Here is a 20002-nt window from a genome sequence, read left to right as displayed (position 1 = left end):
ACTAAAATATTATTTAGATTGTTTTTCTTTAAACAGATAAAATTTTAGTCAATTGTACTACTCGGTGAGCCAGCCTCGAGACATTTCCGCGATTAAATTCAATTTTGTCTAAATTTTCTAAACTACCTTGCTGCGTAATCACTCCGCTTCCTAACGTTCTCGCGCACTCTCGCCTTTTATTTGCTATATTTCTTCTCCTGTTAGTTATTATCCCGATATGCAACTGATTTATCTTATGATGATGACCTACACACTTAATTTTTTATGACGAATCTCAGTTTTTTTTCGCATCTTTTGCCGAAATCTCAACAGCTGAGATATCAGTAAACAATTTTTTGGCTGAGATCTCAGTAAAGTGACGTTTCATAGCTGATACTCGTAAAATATTTCACCGAAAATCAGCTAACAAATCTCACTTTACTGAGATATCAGTTTCTAAATTTGCTGATTACACGGTTGTTGAGAAATTGCCGAGCCGAATTGAGTGTGTATGATGATGACTATAAGCTATTCTTTTATAGGTCATCATAAACTACTAATAAACAAATGTTTATCGATTTTAACACGAAAAATATTTCGTTTTATGGTATTTTGATCATGGAGAAGCTAGAAATAAGAAAGTTTTCCTAACAACAACTTTTAACATATTTTTGTAATTCATACTATTTGCATTCAAAAATACAATGCTCTAGTTGAAGACGATTCTAAATGCCATTTCAAATCAAAGTGCTCACAATAATGTTCCAACAAACACAACTATTTCGTTTCATTATCACCTTCACATAAGTTATTCGCGTTTATCCATCAAGAACAATAGATTCTTCAAAATGCTCATATAATTTCCAGTAACTTTTCTCTTGATATAAAGGCAGTATTGTAAACCATTTGAAATCAAAAAAAATATGAGTCCAGTATATTGGGTCATGAGCCCATTTTCGCCTTGTTTCTATTATCACCCTATCCATTTGAAGTCGTTGGTTCAGGGGCGGACCCAGAACTTTTTTTCGGGAAGGGTCCGAGATTTTGATTTTAAAATAAACATTGTAAAATTTGTAATAGGTAGTAACCTTAATACAGTTTTGTTGGTCATATTTGGTTTCGAATGATTTTGAGTTAGAAACTAATATAAAGTTGAAACATATTTAAAATATTGATCGATCCTGCATCAAAGTAAACCATTCAATAATTGATGAAATCATTTTTATCAAATGCGACACGTTTCTAAAATACTGCGAAATAGTTTTTGTCATGAAAAAAATGCATCAAATTTCCATGAACATTTTACAAAAAATAGTCATTGCGGGAGAGATGCCGCATGTGCGGGTGAGACGCCGCACCGTGGTCACAAACTGAAAAATGGTGAACAAAAGTATTTTTTGGCTCTCACTGATGTTTTTGTGATTAAGTGTCTTCAGCTGAGTTTCATGAAGTTTGATTACACCTATAAATCGGCTAGCAGCTTCACTTTTCTAAAGAAGTACTACCATTTCCAGAAACATTTTTTTATTCAATATTTTAAAAATATTTTTCTTTTGCAACCTTATGTAACGGGTAAGTTGGAGTAACTTAATTGAGGGCACTATTTATTTATATACAGGTCTTCGACTATTAATCGCACAGACTGGCTTATCAACTAATCCTAATACTAAAAGTACATCTTGCAACATTAAAATCGAAAAAACATGAAACTTGATTAAACACACGACAACATACATTTAACGGGTTGTTTCGTCCGAATTGCGTACGGCACAACGGTAAACGGAAAAAGTCCACTTGGCGTGTTTGTCTTCTAGGTGTATTGAAATTAAGTTGACCCAAGAGTTGGCTGCTTTCAATGTTCCCGTCCAGGATGTCAAAAATAAGCATTCGTTGATGTTTGATTCTCCTGTCAGCAAGCGTAGGCAGGTGGATTAATGCGCAACGTTGCACATACGGCGGCAAACGAACTGGGTCGGTCCAAGGTAAAAGGCGAAGAGCATACCTGATGAAACATTTCTGCACCCTCTCAATGCTGTTAATGTGGACTCCGTGATAAGGAGCCCAAACAGGAACGGCATACTCCAAGATGCTGCGTACAAGCGAACAATAAAGCGTTTTCAAACTGTACACATTCTGGAACGACTGAGTGTTTCGCCTTAAAAATCCTAACATGCAGAACGCTTTGGCGATAGTAGACGCTACATGCTCGGAGAAAGTTAACTTGTTGTCCAAATAAACTCCCAAATCTTTGACGACGAAGTTGCGGTGCAAGTTGGCTGACGACATTTTATAGTTAAACATGTTCGGCGATAGGATCCGAGTGAATGTAATCACGCTGCATTTTTCTATATTCACCTCCATTCCATTGATGGTGCACCAATTTAACAAAGCGTCAATGTCTAGCTGAAGTAATTTACAATCCTCCAAAGATTTTATAAGTCGGTAGAATTTCAAATCATCGGCAAACATAGATTTCGGAGATTTCAAAACCGTGCCAAGATCATTTATAAACAAAATGAAGAGCAATGGTCCAAGATGACTGCCTTGTGGCACACCAGAACAGATATCAAAAGGTGTAGAAAGTGTATCACCTAATCGAACAAAAGCGCTTCGTCCTGCGAGATAAGAAGCAATCCAATCTGTTAACCAGTCCGGGAATCCAATGCGTTTAAGCTTCTCGACAGCAAGGCGATGCGGAACACGGTCGAAGGCCTTTGACAAGTCAACATAAATGGAATCAACTTGTTGTCGCTTGTCAAGTTTGTCGATGATGCTGGATACATACGCCATAAGGTTTGTGGTTGTAGATCGTTTACTGACGAAGCCATGTTGTTCCTCAACGATGATATGACGCACAGACTGATAAACAATGTCGTATATTAATCGTTCAAATACCTTCGGGAGGCAGCTGAGAATCGATATCGCCCGATAGTTCTCCACATCATGAACGCTACCACTCTTGTGCACAGGTGTGATAGCAGCAGATTTCCAGTAACTAGGAAAAACAGCGTCAGTCAACGATCGATTGAAAATAACGGACACTGGAAATGCGAGAGAGTCCGCACAGTTTTGGATGAACGATGGTGGTAAATGATCGGGTCCCGCTCCCTTGGACGCATCTAAAGACTGCAACTTGACGAGAACATCCTCACGAGAGAAAATAATACGAGATAAATTCAGGTTGTGCAGCGGCAAAGTGCTCAGGTACGATTCCAACAAAGGTGGTGAGTTATTACTTAACACGCTTTGGAAGAAAGTCGAGAACATGTTTGCGGCATCCAATGACGTAGCAGCCGAACTTCCTTTATAGCGAACATTAAGGGGTATTCCTTTCGAGCTCCTACGACGGTTGACGAACGACCAGAAGGATTTAGGATCACGTTGAATATTGCTTTCGATGCGTTGAATATAGTTGCGATAGCATTGTGCATGCAAATTGTTGTATTGACCCTCCAAATCACGGAGTTCGGCTTTGTGCAGTGTGCTCCTGGACTTCAGGTATCTTTTCCTCGCTTTCCTCACCCGGTTTTTAAAATTCTTCAATTCCGCATCAAACCATGGCTGATTCTCCCTTCTCCTAATACGCGTTCTAATTGGAATAATTCGTCGCATTATTTCGTAAAGTGTGTCATAAAACACAGTGACAGCATCATCAACCGAACCAGCAGTAAGAATTTCGTCCCATTGAATATTCGCTACCTCAGAATTCAACGCTGAAAAATTTATCTATATGTTTGTACGAGCGATATACATATCTATGTGTTGGTAGCAGTTCCTTAAAAGCACTGTTTGGCTGTTTCTCCCAATGAATTTATACAACTTAGGTTTGTTCTTGAAAGATTCATTTTGAAAAAGCATCAATTCGTTCAAATTTTCGCTTTTATCTCAATATTGACATCACTACAAATCACAAAAATTAGTGCCTGAAACTTTAAAGAATAAACCGAAGTAACTAATGCTTAGATACATATCGCCCGTTTAAATATATAGACAACTAGACTCATAATCCTATATGTCACTGTGTTAGGTCCGTTAGTTTGTGGATATACCTTGTTAAGAACCTATACCTGACGCAAATGACAATGACACTCCGAGGTGAAAAAAATACATTTTAGCTATGCATCCTCTTCCATTGAGTGCGGCATCTCACCCGCAATTTTGATGCAGCATCTCTTCCAATTGTAGGGGAGAGATGCCGCACGACGACCTCTAAAATTATGGATGACCGTGCTCATGATCAGAATGCCTTCTAAAAGGCCCCGGCTATTCAACCGATACCTGATTTGCCAAAAAAATCGAACAATTTAAAAAAACGAAATTTTAATGTGGTGCTGAAAAATTTTCGTCAATCCGTGATGAAACTGGACGCACAAAATCATTAATAAAATTTTCGTGAGTAATTAAAAAGGATTATTTTACATCTCTAGAGTTATAATTCTTCGAAAGACAAACTCACAATATCATATTACCGTATAAATGTGACCCCATATACGAGAAATAGAGAGTGCGGCATCTCTCCTGACGCGGCATCTCTCCCGAAATTGCTCTATTCAGTGTGTTCTTGTATCGTCAACAGGAACTACTTTACGCCACGGGGGTACTTTACACCAAAATTAAAGAATGATACTTGAGCTTGCAATTCAAATTTAAGTTAATCGTAGCAGGCAATGAAACTGAAACATACAATATACACAAAAAAGCATTGTAATTTAAATACTCTTGGGAAGATGTGATAGGTATACAGATTCCGTTTTTTGTAACAATATTTTTTATTTCAGTTGCCAAAACTGGAACACTATTTTTAAAGTTTTTATTTTCAATTTATGACTTCAAAAATGTTATGAGGATTTTAAATTATACAATAATATGTGAACTGAAATGAAATGATAGAAAAAATTCAGCAAATTAGATTTTATTTAAGTTTTAATCAGAGGCCAGCATTGGCGTTGTTGGTAAATCGATTGCCTTATACGCAGCTCACCTGGGTTCGATTTCCAACTCCGCACGTAGAGTTAGTTTTTGCTTAAGCTACAATCTCTATAATCGATATAAAAAAAGTTTTCATTAAATTCAGTTGTAAGCCAGTAGAATTCTCACTTCTTCGTGCACTGCTCCAGTGGAATGCCCCTAATTTTACGGAAGTGTAAAATACCATTTAATTCGAATCGGTTTTCTTAGCATACTGAACAGCATAACTGAAACAATTCACTGCATGGTGATGTTTACTTCGCTCATAGGAATGTTGTACTTGATATTTGAAGAGTTATGAACCAAACTCTTTCAAAAAAAATTATAAAATTCATAAAAAAACCTGTTTTAATCCACCCAATGTGAAAATATCTATTACATTGTTATTACATTTTGCACATATTTACAAGGGCACGACTGTTGCGAACCTGATGAGCAACATGTTGACGATGACGTCATTGGAACAAAAAAAATATAATATTCAAGTGGCTAGATCAGCATGAGTTTAATGTTGTCTTCGTGTTAACATATTTTGGAATACAGTGTTGACGATGACGTCATTGGAACAAAAAAAAAATAATATTCAAGTGGCTAGATCAGCATGAGTTTAATGTTGTCTTCGTGTTAACATATTTTGGAATGCAGTGGGAGGGGATTATAACTGTAAAAGAGGATGTGAAAATGGTTGGTGAAAATGGGTTCAGTCATCACCGAATCCGATGTGACTTTAATTCTGGAATATGCCCGGTACCTTGTTCCGGTTTAAATGGAGAATTCCGTAGTAACTCCGGAATCAAAATTCAGATCTGAATGAAATTCGATAGCGGTTGATGGGAGTATTGATATTTCATTTGAAACAAAGTTTGTAAAAATCAGTCAAGAATTTGCTGAGAGATAGTTGTGACATTGGGTCGTATGAATAAAAACTAGCATGTGCTCAGATAGTAGTAAATGCTCGAAAGCAAAGTAAAGTCTTAAAAGTAAAGTAAACGGTATGAATAAAAACGATCAAAGCATGCGCTATATTCGAAAAAGTAAAAGCTAGCGTTTGCTTCAATTCAAGCTGTAAAGCATTCCCAATTCGTTGTGTTCGTGATCGTCGTGAGGAATTTCTTGTATATTTCCGGGTAAAAACGAAAAATGGAATCAGGAAACCCAACGCTCGGTGAATATCTGGACGAAAACAACATTCAGATGGACCAAATAGATGCAAATAGTATGGTAAAATCACAACCAGTTAAGCGTGTGGATGATACTTTTTTCGCTCTTTGTTTGCAAAAACACGGATCGGTTTTGTTTCAAAAAGGGCAAACTCCCGTTTTGAAATCAATGAAAAAGAAAGCTGTTCAAGTGGTTGTTGAGCACATTTCAAGGAAGAAAGGTGTTTTGCTCACCGAACAGCAAGTTCTGAAGAAGCTGAACAACTTAAAGAACCGGGTGAAAGTGAAATCCGACGGAAAGGCGACTGGAAATAAAAAAATAGATTTAAATCGTGGTGAAAAGATCATCTATGACCTTCTCGGAGCTGCTGAAAATCCAGCAATATCCAAAATTCATTGTAAGTACCATGCTCACGGAATAATTCGCCCGCATAGTTACTTTTATTATTGATGGTTTTAAATAGATGGTGTATCTATTGAAACGTGCAAGAAAGCCGTAAGCTATTCCGAATCCAATGCAAGCGATTCTGGTTCTTTGAGCCCAGGAGAAGGGACTTCACAAGACAAACGAAACTTACCATCTGAGGCATCCACGAGTTCCAAAGCCTATAGAAGCGGTCGACAAAGAAAATCGATGCTATCGAAAGGATCCATTCCAACAAAACACCAGGTATAGTGAAACTTTTTTTTTTTAAATTCGATTATAGAGGTTTTAACCTTAACGTCATTCGCCTCTTCGGGTTGGAAAAATCTCTTATGAAAAATTTCTAACCTTATGTGCGGGGTCGGGACTCGAACCCAGGTGCGCTGCATACAAGGCAATCGATTTACCAACTACGCTACGCCCACCCCCTATAGTGAAACTTCTAAATCAGCAAATAATCAATCACTTAAAAACAAGTCATAAACTCAAATCTATATTAATTCCCATTTCAGGGGTATTTTGAGACGACAGAAACGGCTACTTTGAGCACACCTGATTTGCAGCGCCTCGTGCTTGTGAAGCAGTTGAATTACTTTACTGAGCAAACTGAATTGACAAAAACCTATTTTAATCCACCTAGCGGTGCAATTGTGTCTTTCTCAATCATGAATCACGAGAATGTGTGCGTTGTTTATATTCATTAAAAGCTTTTAAATGCATATATTACATTTTATTATTGTACATCACATGACAACTATATACAGGAAAATAAATCATTATTCAAGTTCTAAAATTTTGAAAAAGAAAAAACAGCCACGGTAATATTGAACTGAAAAACCTATTTTAATCCACCTAGCGGTGCAATTGTGCCTTTCTCAATCATGAATCACGAGAATGTGTGCGTTGTTTATATTCATTAAAAGCTTTTAAATGCATATATTACATTTTATTATTGTACATCACATGACAACTATATACAGGAAAATAAATCATTATTCAAGTTCTAAAATTTTGAAAAAGAAAAAACAGCCACGGTAATATTGAACTGAAAAAAGGTGCGAAATCGGCAAAGTCCCAAAAAGTCGATTTTTATAAAAAAAAAAATTTTCGAGATAACATAAAATCTCGACGTTTCATGCATTTTAAAGATGTTTGGCATCAAAAATACGAATTCGATTTCTGAAATTTCATGAGGTCCCCCCTTTGAAAAAAAATTTGAGTTACGGCTTATATGGGAATTTCATATGTGACCGGACGGTTTAGTCTATATTTCCGGAACCATATAAGCGATCCGTACGAAATTTTATAGACATCTATGGGGATATTATAGCTATCATTTGGGACTAAGTTTGTGAAAATTGGCCCAACCATTTCCGGGAAATTTTTACCTTTTTTGCTTTCATCGGAGTATCGGTTTGAATCACAATTTGCTATGTGATCGCACGCCACAACCTGTAACTCCGGAACCGGAAGTCGGATCGGGATGAAATTAAATAGCCATTTACGGGGACGCAATACCTTTCATTTGAGGCCAAGTTTAGTCGAATCGGTCTAGCCATCTCCGAGAAACCGATGTGACTGTTATTCTGAATTTAGATACTTCCGCCGGGGCTTCCGGAACCGAGGATGGTGGCCAATGTGGCCAAATAGACTTTGAATGGATGTTAGTGACCTAATACTACAAATCGAAGCAGTTGTGGTCATATTTTGGAAAATTTTTCACCTTTATACATTCATTGCAGAATTTATTAAAATCGACATTTTCTGCGTGTTCGTACTTATCACCCTGTAATTCCGGAACCGGAAGTCGGATCCATTAGAAATTCAATAGCAGCCTATGGGAACGTTGCACCTTTCATACGAGACTAAGTTTGTCAAAATCGGTTCAGCCATCTCTGAGAAAAATGAGTGACATTTTTGGTCACGTACACACACATACATACATACACACATACATACACACACACAGACATTTGCCGAACTCGACGAACTGAATCGAATGGTATATGTCACTCGGCCCTCCGGGCCTCCGTTAAAAAGTCGGTTTTCAGAGCAATTGCAATACCTTTCTATTGAGAAAGGCAAAAAGGTGCGAAATCGGCAAAGTCCCAAAAAGTCGATTTTTATAAAAAAAAATTTTTCGAGATAACATAAAATCTGGACGTTTCATGCATTTTAAAGATGTTTGGCATCAAAAATACGAATTCGATTTCTGAAATTTCATGAGGTCCCCCCTTTGAAAAAAATTGAGTTCCGGCTTATATGGGAATTTCATATGTGACCGGACGGTTTAGTCTATATTTCCGGAACCATATAAGCGATCCGTACGAAATTTTATAGACATCTATGGGGATATTATAGCTATCATTTGGGACTAAGTTTGTGAAAATTGGCCCAACCATTTCCGGGAAACTGATGTGAGTTCGTAAATTTTGAAAGATGGCCGCTTTTCCCGGGCACTTCCGGAACCGTCTATGGTGGTTAATGTAGTCAACGAAAGTTTGGTTGGCCGTCGGTGACCTAGAACAGCAAATTTAAGTTGTTTGAGAGACATTTTAGCGAAATTTTTACATTTTTTGCTTTCATCGGAGTATCGGTTTGAATCACAATTTGCTATGTGATCGCACGCCACAACCTGTAACTCCGGAACCGGAAGTCGGATCGGGATGAAATTAAATAGCCATTTACGGGGACGCAATACCTTTCATTTGAGGCCAAGTTTAGTCGAATCGGTCTAGCCATCTTCGAGAAACCGATGTGACTGTTATTCTGAATTTAGATACTTCCGCCGGGGCTTCCGGAACCGAGGATGGTGGCCAATGTGGCCAAATAGACTTTGAATGGATGTTAGTGACCTAATACTACAAATCGAAGCAGTTGTGGTCATATTTTGGAAAAAAATTCACCTTTATACATTCATTACAGAATTTATTAAAATCGACATTTTCTGCGTGTTCGTACTTATCACCCTGTAATTCCGGAACCGGAAGTCGGATCCATTAGAAATTCAATAGCAGCCTATGGGAACGTTGCACCTTTCATTTGAGACTAAGTTTGTCAAAATCGGTTCAGCCATCTCTGAGAAAAATGAGTGACATTTTTGGTCACATACACACACACATACATACATACACACATACATACACACACAGACATTTGCCGAGCTCGACGAACTGAATCGAATGGTATATGTCACTCGGCCCTCCGGGCCTCCGTTAAAAAGTCGGTTTTCTGAGCAATTGCAATACCTTTCTATTGAGAAAGGCAAAAAAGATAGAAAAGGTGCTGTCGAAAGCTGATCAGGTGTTGAGATCACAAATCTCCAATCAAGAAGATGAACAGTTTTCTGGAACCATTCATTCTGAGGGAGTAAATAGTGAATGCGACAATCATCGATCAGATGATGACTACAAAAAGCAAAACCACCAACTGAATACAGATACAGACGATTCTATTTAATCTTATTAATTAACGATAATTTTTATACACATAATCGAATTTCTTTTTCTACATGCAGGCTACGCAACAACTTAGAAATTAGCCATTGGAATTTAACTAAAATTGGATTAAAAAACTACGCACAGAAATATATTGAAATAAGTTATGATATATTTATGTAATATGGCGTTTACAATTGAAATAAATATGTTGTAATAGCATTACGTCGTGCTTGACCTCTTTTTTTATCATTGTTATTTATTTCATCAAGCATTGGAACATGTATATTTCTATTACTTGTGGGTCGAACCTCTTTAAATTCTTCATCCTTTAAATATTTGGCTATATTGTGCAACACAAAACAAGACAGAATCATGCTTGGAATACGACGTGTATTAACTCGTACTTTCGATTGCAGGAATGGAAACCTCCGCTTGACCTGACCAAACACTCGTTCTATTATGACTCGTTCACTGCTATGAATTTTATTGTTCCGTTGTTGTTGGGGGGTATTGGGATTTTTGTATAGAGTCATGACCCAAGGAGCAATTCCATAACCATCATCACCTAGCAATAAGGCTTCGGCAGGATTCTCATGCATTACCTGAAACACTGATGAATTTTTTAATATTCTAGAATCGTGTACAGATCCTGGCCATGTATAATCAATACTGGTGAACAATTCGTTTGCATCACATGTAGCTTGTATATTGAACGATTTTAAACCTTTTCTATTCGCATATTCATCTGCATGTTCATATGGACTTTGAATAATGACATGAGTGCAGTCCAATGCTCCTATTGAGTCCGGAAATTTGAACTTTCTACGCCATATATTCTTAGCCGCATCCATATCTTCTTTCGTAACCGGAAATTTAATCCAATCAGAAGATTTTGATGCAATTTTTTGGCATACGTTCCAAATAGTTTTGCTGACAGTCGTTTGGTGTATTCCAATATCTTCCCCAACACCAACCTAGAAATATGCACATATTTCATAAATTTAACGTTCTTAGGTGTATAACAAAAAGCTGTTTTATTATTCCAAAACAAAACTGTTTACCTGGAATCCGGGATCTCCAACATATGGAAGAAAAATTTGCATCTTTTGGAAATTACTTAAAGTACCGCCTCTAGTTTCATGAGATGAACCGAGAAAATGAGCAGCTAACCATTCGACATTATTTTCTGTAAACCTGTATAAGTGCTTAAAACTGCCTAATTCATTGCTACGCCGTGTTCTATATATTTTACGACGTCGAACACTAAAATCCATAAACATGGCCATTTTTGTGATGGATCACCAGTATGTTGTGTTCTTATTGTTTCCAAGAAGCAACGGTTACTAGATGGATTTTCATAGGACGCACGAAAAAATAGCCTACTTAGCACAACTACTTTAAATATGTATGAAATTTTGAAAATGTTGGTTGCTGCGAAAAACACATATTTCATTGACATAAATGGTTACACGCAAGATGTTAGAAAAAATTAGAAAAATAACTGTAAATTCACTGTAACTGTAAACTAACACAAACTAATTCTTTATAAAATGCATATGGGTCATTCCACGCGAAATGATCGAATAATGGGCAAATTTCAAATAGGCCTTTGTGTATTTAAACCTATTTTGTAGAACTTGTTCATCTATGGTCAATATGAAACCTGTTTTAATCCACCTATCGGTGCAATTGTGCCTTTCTCATTTCTGCATGATCGATTATTTTCAATATTTATTATTATTTTTCGAGATTTCATCAAATTTCGACGTTTTATGCATTTTAAAGACACTTTCTCTCGATACCTATGCCGGTTTGTGAACCAATTAGCTCTCAGTTTGGTTACGATACAAGTGAGCCATTTAATTCTCCGCTTCTTCGCGAGCTAGTCGATGTAGTCCTCGGCGGTAGATCAAGCCTCCATAACGAGCCAACCAGTAGGTGCCGAGGTCTGTCGTCAATTTTCACTACAAGAAAATATTCTCAGAAGATAACTTTTGAAAAAGAAACTTAGAGAATTTCATTTAAAATATTAGGCACATTTTGTCGACCATATAAAATTTTTCAAATTTTAATAAAATATTTCGGGGAGGTTGTGACCTGTGTTTCGCTGGTCACAATAAATCCGTGGTCACTGGGCCAGCTTAATATAGACCCCTAGAAATTTTGTTATATTTGTAAATATTGTCAGTAAATGTCTAAATGTGAAATAAAGGTCATAGCTTCCATGTTTACATGTTTGAAGGATGTTTATTTTATGTTTAGTAGTCTTCGGTTGGTGCCCGTCAGTATTTATTTATTTATTTATTTATTTATTTATTTATTTATTTATTTATTTATTTATTTATTTATTTATTTATTTATTTATTTATTTATTTATTTATTTATTTATTTATTTATTTATTTATTTATTTATTTATTTATTTATTTATTTATTTGCTTGTTATTTATTTATTTACTTGTTATTTATTTATTAATTTGCTTGTTATTTATTTATTTCCCTGTTATTTATTTATTTATTCCATATTGATTTATTTACACTATTTATTTACTCAATTATTTATATTATATGTCAGATAGTTTATTTACATTTTTTGTTCATTTGTTTGTTTTGTGAAAATTATACAATGTAAAGGTTATGCATGAAACCAATCCGATCTAAAAATTCAAACAAACTTTTTATCGGGGCACCAACCCATACATGTTTGTAAATAATGTTTTGCTTTTGCTACGCGATATACGAGAAGAGGTCATCGATCGCGAGTGGAGATGGTTTCCGGGGGCACGGGGAAATAAAAAGGGCTTCCCGCGCCGAAAACGGGATCAATTAAGAAAGTTCGGTCCGAGGAGTGATGTCCCGCGGCAGCGTAGTCCCTTCGTGATACTGGGATAGTGCGTTTCACTAGTGATACGGTAAATTGTAGTGGGATCTGAAAGATCCGAAGCACGATCCGCCAGAATCACTACACGATTGTCAATTTCTGGCCGGATCAATCGAGTGGGGTCAAAGTGTAGTGTTCCGCTGGCAAAGGCCTAGGAAAAACTTTTCCCCAAGTGCGAGTGCGACATTGTGGTCAAATGACGCCATTACGGGAGACGGCTGATGCGAAGTTTATATTAAACCAGCTGTAAACCCCACTCGATAGTGCAAAGACGCGCGCGAAAAGATTGTGTGCACAGTGTACCACTCCCGGACCGTCTTTCGGAAACGCAGGCCACCGTTACACGGCCGAGTTGTCGCCACAACTGAATCTCGACCGACGGAAGTACCCGGTCTAAATACCCTGTCAGCTGTACTTGGTCCTGTTCCCGATCGTCACCCAGTCCCCGGAAAGCCAGAAGCAGCAAGTCGACCAACGTTCGTCCCGGCCGCAACGATTTTCTGCACGTTAAGAATAAAAGTTTACTATGCGCAAGTATTTTTGTTTTCTGTTTAAATAAATGTAAGGTCTTGTCTATATGAGCTGTTTTCTATAATTATGTGATGTCCTTGAGTTAATTTAGTCCGCTAGTTTGTTTTTATAAATTTGCCCAGAGACCACGTATTGAGGGAAGAAAGTCCACCAAGTGAAATTCTCCTGGAGACCACAGAAAACGACCCAAATGCTCGTGTTGAAGTGTACCGTAAACCGTAGTTAAAGTGTGAGTCCGCGTAGAGTTCGTAAGATAGTCGTAACAATTGGCGCCCAACGCAAAATCAAGAAAAGGTGATTTGCTTTCTAGACCAAAAGTAAATCCCCTTTTCGAACGGTCTCCCGGAGAAATTTCAGTAAACTAACGTTCACTTCAATAATCGCGAAGTCGTCGGATTGATAAGTGTCCCAAAATCATTTCATTGGAAAGAGTGTTAGTGAATTTTCCGATTTTTGCGAGTGATGATAAACTGTACAATAGCACCATCGCTCACAGTGTGTGGATGCTGAATGTAATCAGACAACTCGGTGAGTTACACCCTTTACATTTCGTTGCATTATCCCGCTATATACACATCGTGACTGCACCACCGAACCATAGAACTCTAGCAACCTTGCAACTTACCCGCCGGTTACCCGCCACACCAGCAGCAGCTCACGCGATCACGCAGAACAGTGTCTCGTGCCCTTTCTTGTACAGACCGCGCTAAAGGTAAGACGTGTACTCCGTTGTACGGGGCAAGGACATAACAAAATGGCTGGTTACTTGGCGGCGAAAACGGCACATTAGCGATCCTGCCAGGCTGCTGAAAATTCAGCAGGTTCAACTGGAAGATTTTTCACTGCCGGGAATACAGTTATTTTGTTTCCGGGGATTTAGTTTTTTGTTTGTGAGTGAGTTTTATTGAACAGAATACGTTCCGGCGTGTTAAAATTCTGAGAAAAGGCCAGGCGACTGAAAAACAAGAACCAGCCACATTTTTCATTTGTTAGTGGAACAGAAATGACAAAAAGAATGTTGTGCAATGGTATCAGATTCAACAAATAAAACGCGTAATTGTCGGATCAGCTAATCGCTCGCTTCAAAGTGGTAGAGCTAAATTTCCAAATTCATCTCAAGACTGGGTGTTCAATATTTTTTGTAGATTTACGCAAACTGTGAAAAGAGCCGTGTAACGAAACATTTGGCATAAAAAAATGTGCAATTTTAGTGAAATTGATATTGCAAGGAAAGGTAACTAGGTAGCGGTTCGGAACGACCGCCTTTTGAGATTTGGTAGCGGATCGGGACGACCGCGATTGGCTACCCCTGTAGCTGAACGAGTTTGTGAATTTGATCATCGGTAGCGGATCGGAACGACCGCGTTATTCACAATTGCTAGTATAACTCGGTAGCGGATCGGAACGACCGCGTTTTGAGACTTGGTAGCGAATCGGGACGACCGCGTTTTATAAATTTCCTAGCTTGGGAGCGGATCATGACGACCGCGCAGGAAATAACATGGTAGCGGCTCGGGACGACCGCACATAAAAGTATGGTCGCGGATCGGGACGACCGCCATCAAAAGATTTGACTGACAGTATTAAGTTAGCAAAATATTTTGCTTTGTACATGAATGCCATTGCAAAAAAAAACAAACTAGCAAAGATTGGTAATCATTCTAGTATCGGTATAACCTTTTGTAGCTTATTTCTGTAATCGCACTGAATACATAGGTACAGCACTAACATCAATCTTCCACAGAATTTTTATACCTTATCCGATATTTTTATAGAATAACGTGAGATATTAACACGCACCGTATCAACCAAAATGTCGTCTGGAGGAAAGTATGTTCGTGCCCCCGATTTCCAAAGTGAGTCAGAAGAGTTCAATGATGATACGTTGGCCAACGAGCCAGACAGCGATGGACAGAAACGAAACCAATACGATACCAGTGAACCTGAAAGAGACAACGATAGTTCGGACTCTGGGGAAGAATCCATTGTCACTGCGAAGCCTACCTCCGAGCTTGTCGAGGCAGAGGAATGTGATGCAGTCAGCTCCGAAAATAGCACAGGAAGGAGCCCGAGTACAGAACGTCTGCCAAAGCGTTGTGAGAATCAAGATTATTATCGCCGGATGGACCAAATCGAAAATACTCTTAACCAGCTAGTGAAAGCTCTAGGTTCTAATCAGCCCCTTGGAGGAACTAACACAGTTCCACACGAGGCCGACCATAGCTGGAATACCGGCGATGTTATTGCAGGACCATCGACAAGTGCAGCTAATATTCGCTGGGAAAATATTCTACCATTCCCTGATGATGTTCCAGCGAATAGAATGTGGGAACAGTGGAATCGGTTCATCGATCGTTTTGAGATCGCTGCATCCCTCTCCAACATCAACGACCCGGTAAAGCGTGCACAAATCCTGTTTTTATCCATGGGGGAAAAATTACAAGGAATAACCCGAGCCGCTAGACTTAGGCCAAGCCTGCTGGAGCCCAACTGCTACTCCATCTTCGTGAAAAATATCGAAGACTATTTACGTTCAATGGTGGATGTAACAGCCGAACACGAAGCGTTCACAAACTTGAAACAGGAGGCAAATGAACCAACGATTGCTTTCCATGCACGATTGATGGAAAAGGTCCGCCTCTGTGGTTATAGCAGTGTTGATCAGGACCAGTTTATTCGGGCCCAGTTGTTGAAAGGAATGCGAAACAAAGAGCTGGTGAAAGCGTCACGGACATTTGGGTACGAAACTCTTTTCATCGTCCAATCAGCAACTCGTGAGGAAGCATACGCAGCAGAAACAGCTCAGACGGAGCATCCACACGCACTCGTGGTAGCTCGGAACCACCAACCCACTCCCGTCAAAACACAGCCATGGAAGCGGAAACTCGAAGCAACTGGTGATAGGTGGACGCAATCAAAGCGCCGTAGGAATGATAGTACAAACCGAGGATTGGGACGTAGATCACGCTGCCCGAAATGCAATCGCCTGTTTCACAAATTTGGATCGTGTCCGGCAGTCAACAACAATTGCAACACCTGTGGCGAGAGGGGACATTTCGCTGTAGTATACCGGAAAAAAACTACCAACCACCTTCAAATCGAACAGCACCGTTCATCAAGATGGTTGGATGCCGAAGATGACAAAAAGGTAAACTCAGAAACCGAATGAGTATTGAATTTTGTACATGAGCTTTTTTTTAACTGAAATTAAATACATTGTAATAGCTTCCGAATTCTAAAACTGTTTTATTAACGTCACACTTCCAGGCAATAAATACAATCTCGTTGGCAGATACATTGATCGATTGTCGCGTGGGATCTTCGAATCCAATTCGTTTCCTGATCGACTCAGGGGCGGATGTTAACACGATTGGTGGAGACGATTGGGCGAATTTGAAACACGAGTTCCAATCAGGCAATGCCAAACTGGAACCCATCCAACTGTCAAACGACAGTGATTTGCGATCTTATGTGTCCAGCAAACCTATTTCAGTTACCCACGCTTTCAAGGCGAAAATTGAAGTAGTGGGTTGCTACAAACCATCAATCGAGGCTGTGTTTTATGTCATTGATCAAGGTTCTCGTTCCCTACTGGGTCGTTCCACTGCAAGTGATTTGAGGTTGCTGGAAGTCGGTATAAACGTTAACAGCTGTGAAAAAATGGAGCAACCCACAAAGTTCCCTAAGGTACCAGGTGTACTAGTGAAATTCAGCATCGATACGACAATACCACCGACAAAAAACGCGTACTACAACGTCCCTGCAGCTTACAGAGAAAGCGCGAGGGCGAGGCTTTCAGAGATGGAAGTCCGAGGAATCATTGAGCGTGTTACATCGGCCCCTAACTGGATTAGCGGAATGTCGGCAGTAGCTAAAGGCAAACATGATTTCCGGCTAGTCGTGAACATGCGAGCCCCTAACCGCGCAATTAAAAGAGAGTATTATCGCTTGCCGTCGCTGGACGAAATGAGAATTAAGCTTCACGGGGCAAAATATTTTTCGAAGCTTGATTTGTCAAACGCATTTTACCATTTAGAACTCCATGAGCAGTCCAGAGATCTTACGACATTTTTGTCTGAAAATGGCATGTTCCGGTTTACCCGTTTAATGTTCGGGGTAAATTGCGCCCCGGAAATCTTCCAACGGGAGATGTCAAGAATTCTCAGAGAAGTGGATAACATTATAGTGTACATCGACGACATCCTTATGTTTGCGGACAGTTTAGATCAACTCCGCAAAACGGTGTCTCGCGTGTTGAGAATTCTAAGAGCGAACAACCTGACCGTGAATCCCGATAAATGCCAATTTGATAAGAGTCGGATTAAGTGGCTAGGTCACGAGCTCGACGAAAATGGATTCAACATCGATGAGGAAAAAAATAAGGATATTCGGAGATTTAGACAGCCGAACACCGTGTCCGAGCTACGAAGTTTTTTGGGGCTAGCTTCTTTCGTAAGTCCTTATATTCAAGGTTTTTCAAACATCGCGAGTTCATTGTGGGCACTTACTAACAGCTATAATACGTGGGTCTGGGGTCAGGAGCATTCAAAAGCCTTTCAACAGCTGAAAGATCAAATCGTTCAGTGCACAACATCTCTTGGTTATTTTACAGAACAAGATAGAACCATATTATACACCGACGCCTCCCCGCATGCTCTGGGCGCCGTTCTCGTTCAGGAAAATAACACTAAACCCCTGCGAATCATAAGTTTTGCATCGAAAGCTTTAACAACAACCGAGAAAAAGTATCCTCAAAACCAACGCGAAGCTCTCGCTGCTGTGTGGGCTGTGGAACACTTCGCATATTTTCTGCTAGGACGGCCCTTCGTACTTCGTACTGATTCGCAAGGTTTCACGTTTATATTAAACAGATCGCGAGAGGATTCCAAACGAGCATTAAACCGGGCGGACGGATGGGCTCTTAGACTCAGCCCGTATCGCTTTCAAGTGGAGTATGTACGAGGAAGAGAAAATATAGCAGATCCGTCATCGCGACTTTATGAGGGAGTAGACGACCCATTCGACGAGAGTGTTAGTCCCTGGGAGATTGCTTCTCTTGAAATAAATAAAATTGGGTTTCTAACAGAAAAAGAAATAGAAAACGCCACAGCCAAGGACACGCAGCTTACAGAGGTAGTAGATGCCCTTGAAACGGATGTTTGGCCAAAGCACCTGAAGCAATTTAAAGTACTGTGCGGTGACTTGACCATGCGGGAAGGAATTTTGGTTAAAACAGGTTGCGCGGTTATACCTGAGAGTCTTCGCGAGAAAACGCTTGCGGTTGCACATGAGGGCCATCCATCGTCTGCTAAATTTAAAAGCATTTTAAGAGAGCGTGTTTGGTGGCCCGGTATGACCAAAGACGCAGAGGCATGGGTGAAGTCCTGCTCGATTTGCGCAACAAATGGAAGACCTGAAAAGCCCACCCCCATGACCCGTGTTTTCGCTCCAGAAACAGTTTGGGACACTATAGGTTTGGATTTTAACGGACCCTACTCTAAGTTTGGAGGTATCTCGATTTTGGTCATTGTGGACTATCGTTCCAGATACATAATAGCTAAACCAGTAAGATCCACGAGTTTCGAACACACCCGAAAGATTTTGGAGGAAGTTTTCGAGAAGGAAGGCTTTCCAAAAAATATGAAATCAGATAATGGCCCCCCTTTTAACGGGGATGAGTACAAACGGTACTGTCTTGAGCGCGGAATCAATATCACCTTTTCTACTCCATTGTATCCTCAACAGAACGGTTTAGCAGAGAGCTGCATGAAGTTGGTGAACAAGGCAATGAGTGCTGCATCTGCAAGTGGAACAAGCTACGGAGAAGAGTTAAATGCAACGGTTCAAGCGTATAACGCCGCTAACCACTCCGTCACAGGGATACCGCCAGAGGAAGTAATGACGGGTCGAAAAATTAAACGTGGGCTTCCTCTAATATGCCGTGGAAAGGCGTCATTCGACGATAACCTGCTTAACGCAAGAGACCTTAAATCGAAAAGTGAAGCTAAGAAACGTGAAGATGTTAAACGGGGCGCTCGTCAATGTCGCATTATACCAGGAGACACGGTTATTGTAGAACGCCTGCCTCGGGCGAAAGCAGAATCACGATTCGATCCACGCAAGTATACGGTAACGGAAGAACGAAATGGGATGCTAGTTTTGAGCGATGAAAACGGGCAGGTTTTAAAAAGGCACGTCTCACAGATCAAGAAAGTTTATGATTGGAGGCAGCCCGGAGAACATATCCATTCTGAAACTCCTGTAGACAGTAACACTGATCCGATATCCCCAAAATCGCGGGCAGAAATTCCGCAATCTGATTGTTTTGAGCGTCCAGTTCGAGTAAAAAGGAGACCTGGTTATTTGGAGAACTATGTAAGAGTTGTAAAGCAAAATAAATAGAATAAAACATGCCTTGTTTATTACTAAATTACTACAAAAATAAATAATTTCAATTAAGAATAGTTGATCCCTAGGTTTCCCTTTTTTGTGTGGATGCTGAATGTAATCAGACAACTCGGTGAGTTACACCCTTTACATTTCGTTGCATTATCCCGCTATATACACATCGTGACTGCACCACCGAACCATAGAACTCTAGCAACCTTGAAACTTACCCGC

General features: G+C 39.5%; 1 protein-coding gene across 1 annotated transcript; it reads left to right on the top strand.

Moving 5' to 3' along the window:
- The first annotated feature begins 15194 nt into the window (after positions 1–15194).
- On the top strand, positions 15195–19783 carry LOC131675915 (uncharacterized protein K02A2.6-like). Its single transcript, XM_058955043.1, has 2 exons — positions 15195–16529; positions 16649–19783. Exons 1-2 carry the CDS (start codon positions 15195–15197, stop codon positions 19781–19783), a joined length of 4470 nt encoding a protein of 1489 aa, XP_058811026.1.
- Positions 19784–20002: the final 219 nt, after the last annotated feature.

Source organism: Topomyia yanbarensis, chromosome 1 (assembly GCF_030247195.1).
Source record: "Topomyia yanbarensis strain Yona2022 chromosome 1, ASM3024719v1, whole genome shotgun sequence".
NCBI classification, from domain to species: domain Eukaryota; kingdom Metazoa; phylum Arthropoda; class Insecta; order Diptera; family Culicidae; genus Topomyia; species Topomyia yanbarensis.
This window is presented reverse-complemented; position numbering and strand designations above follow the sequence as displayed.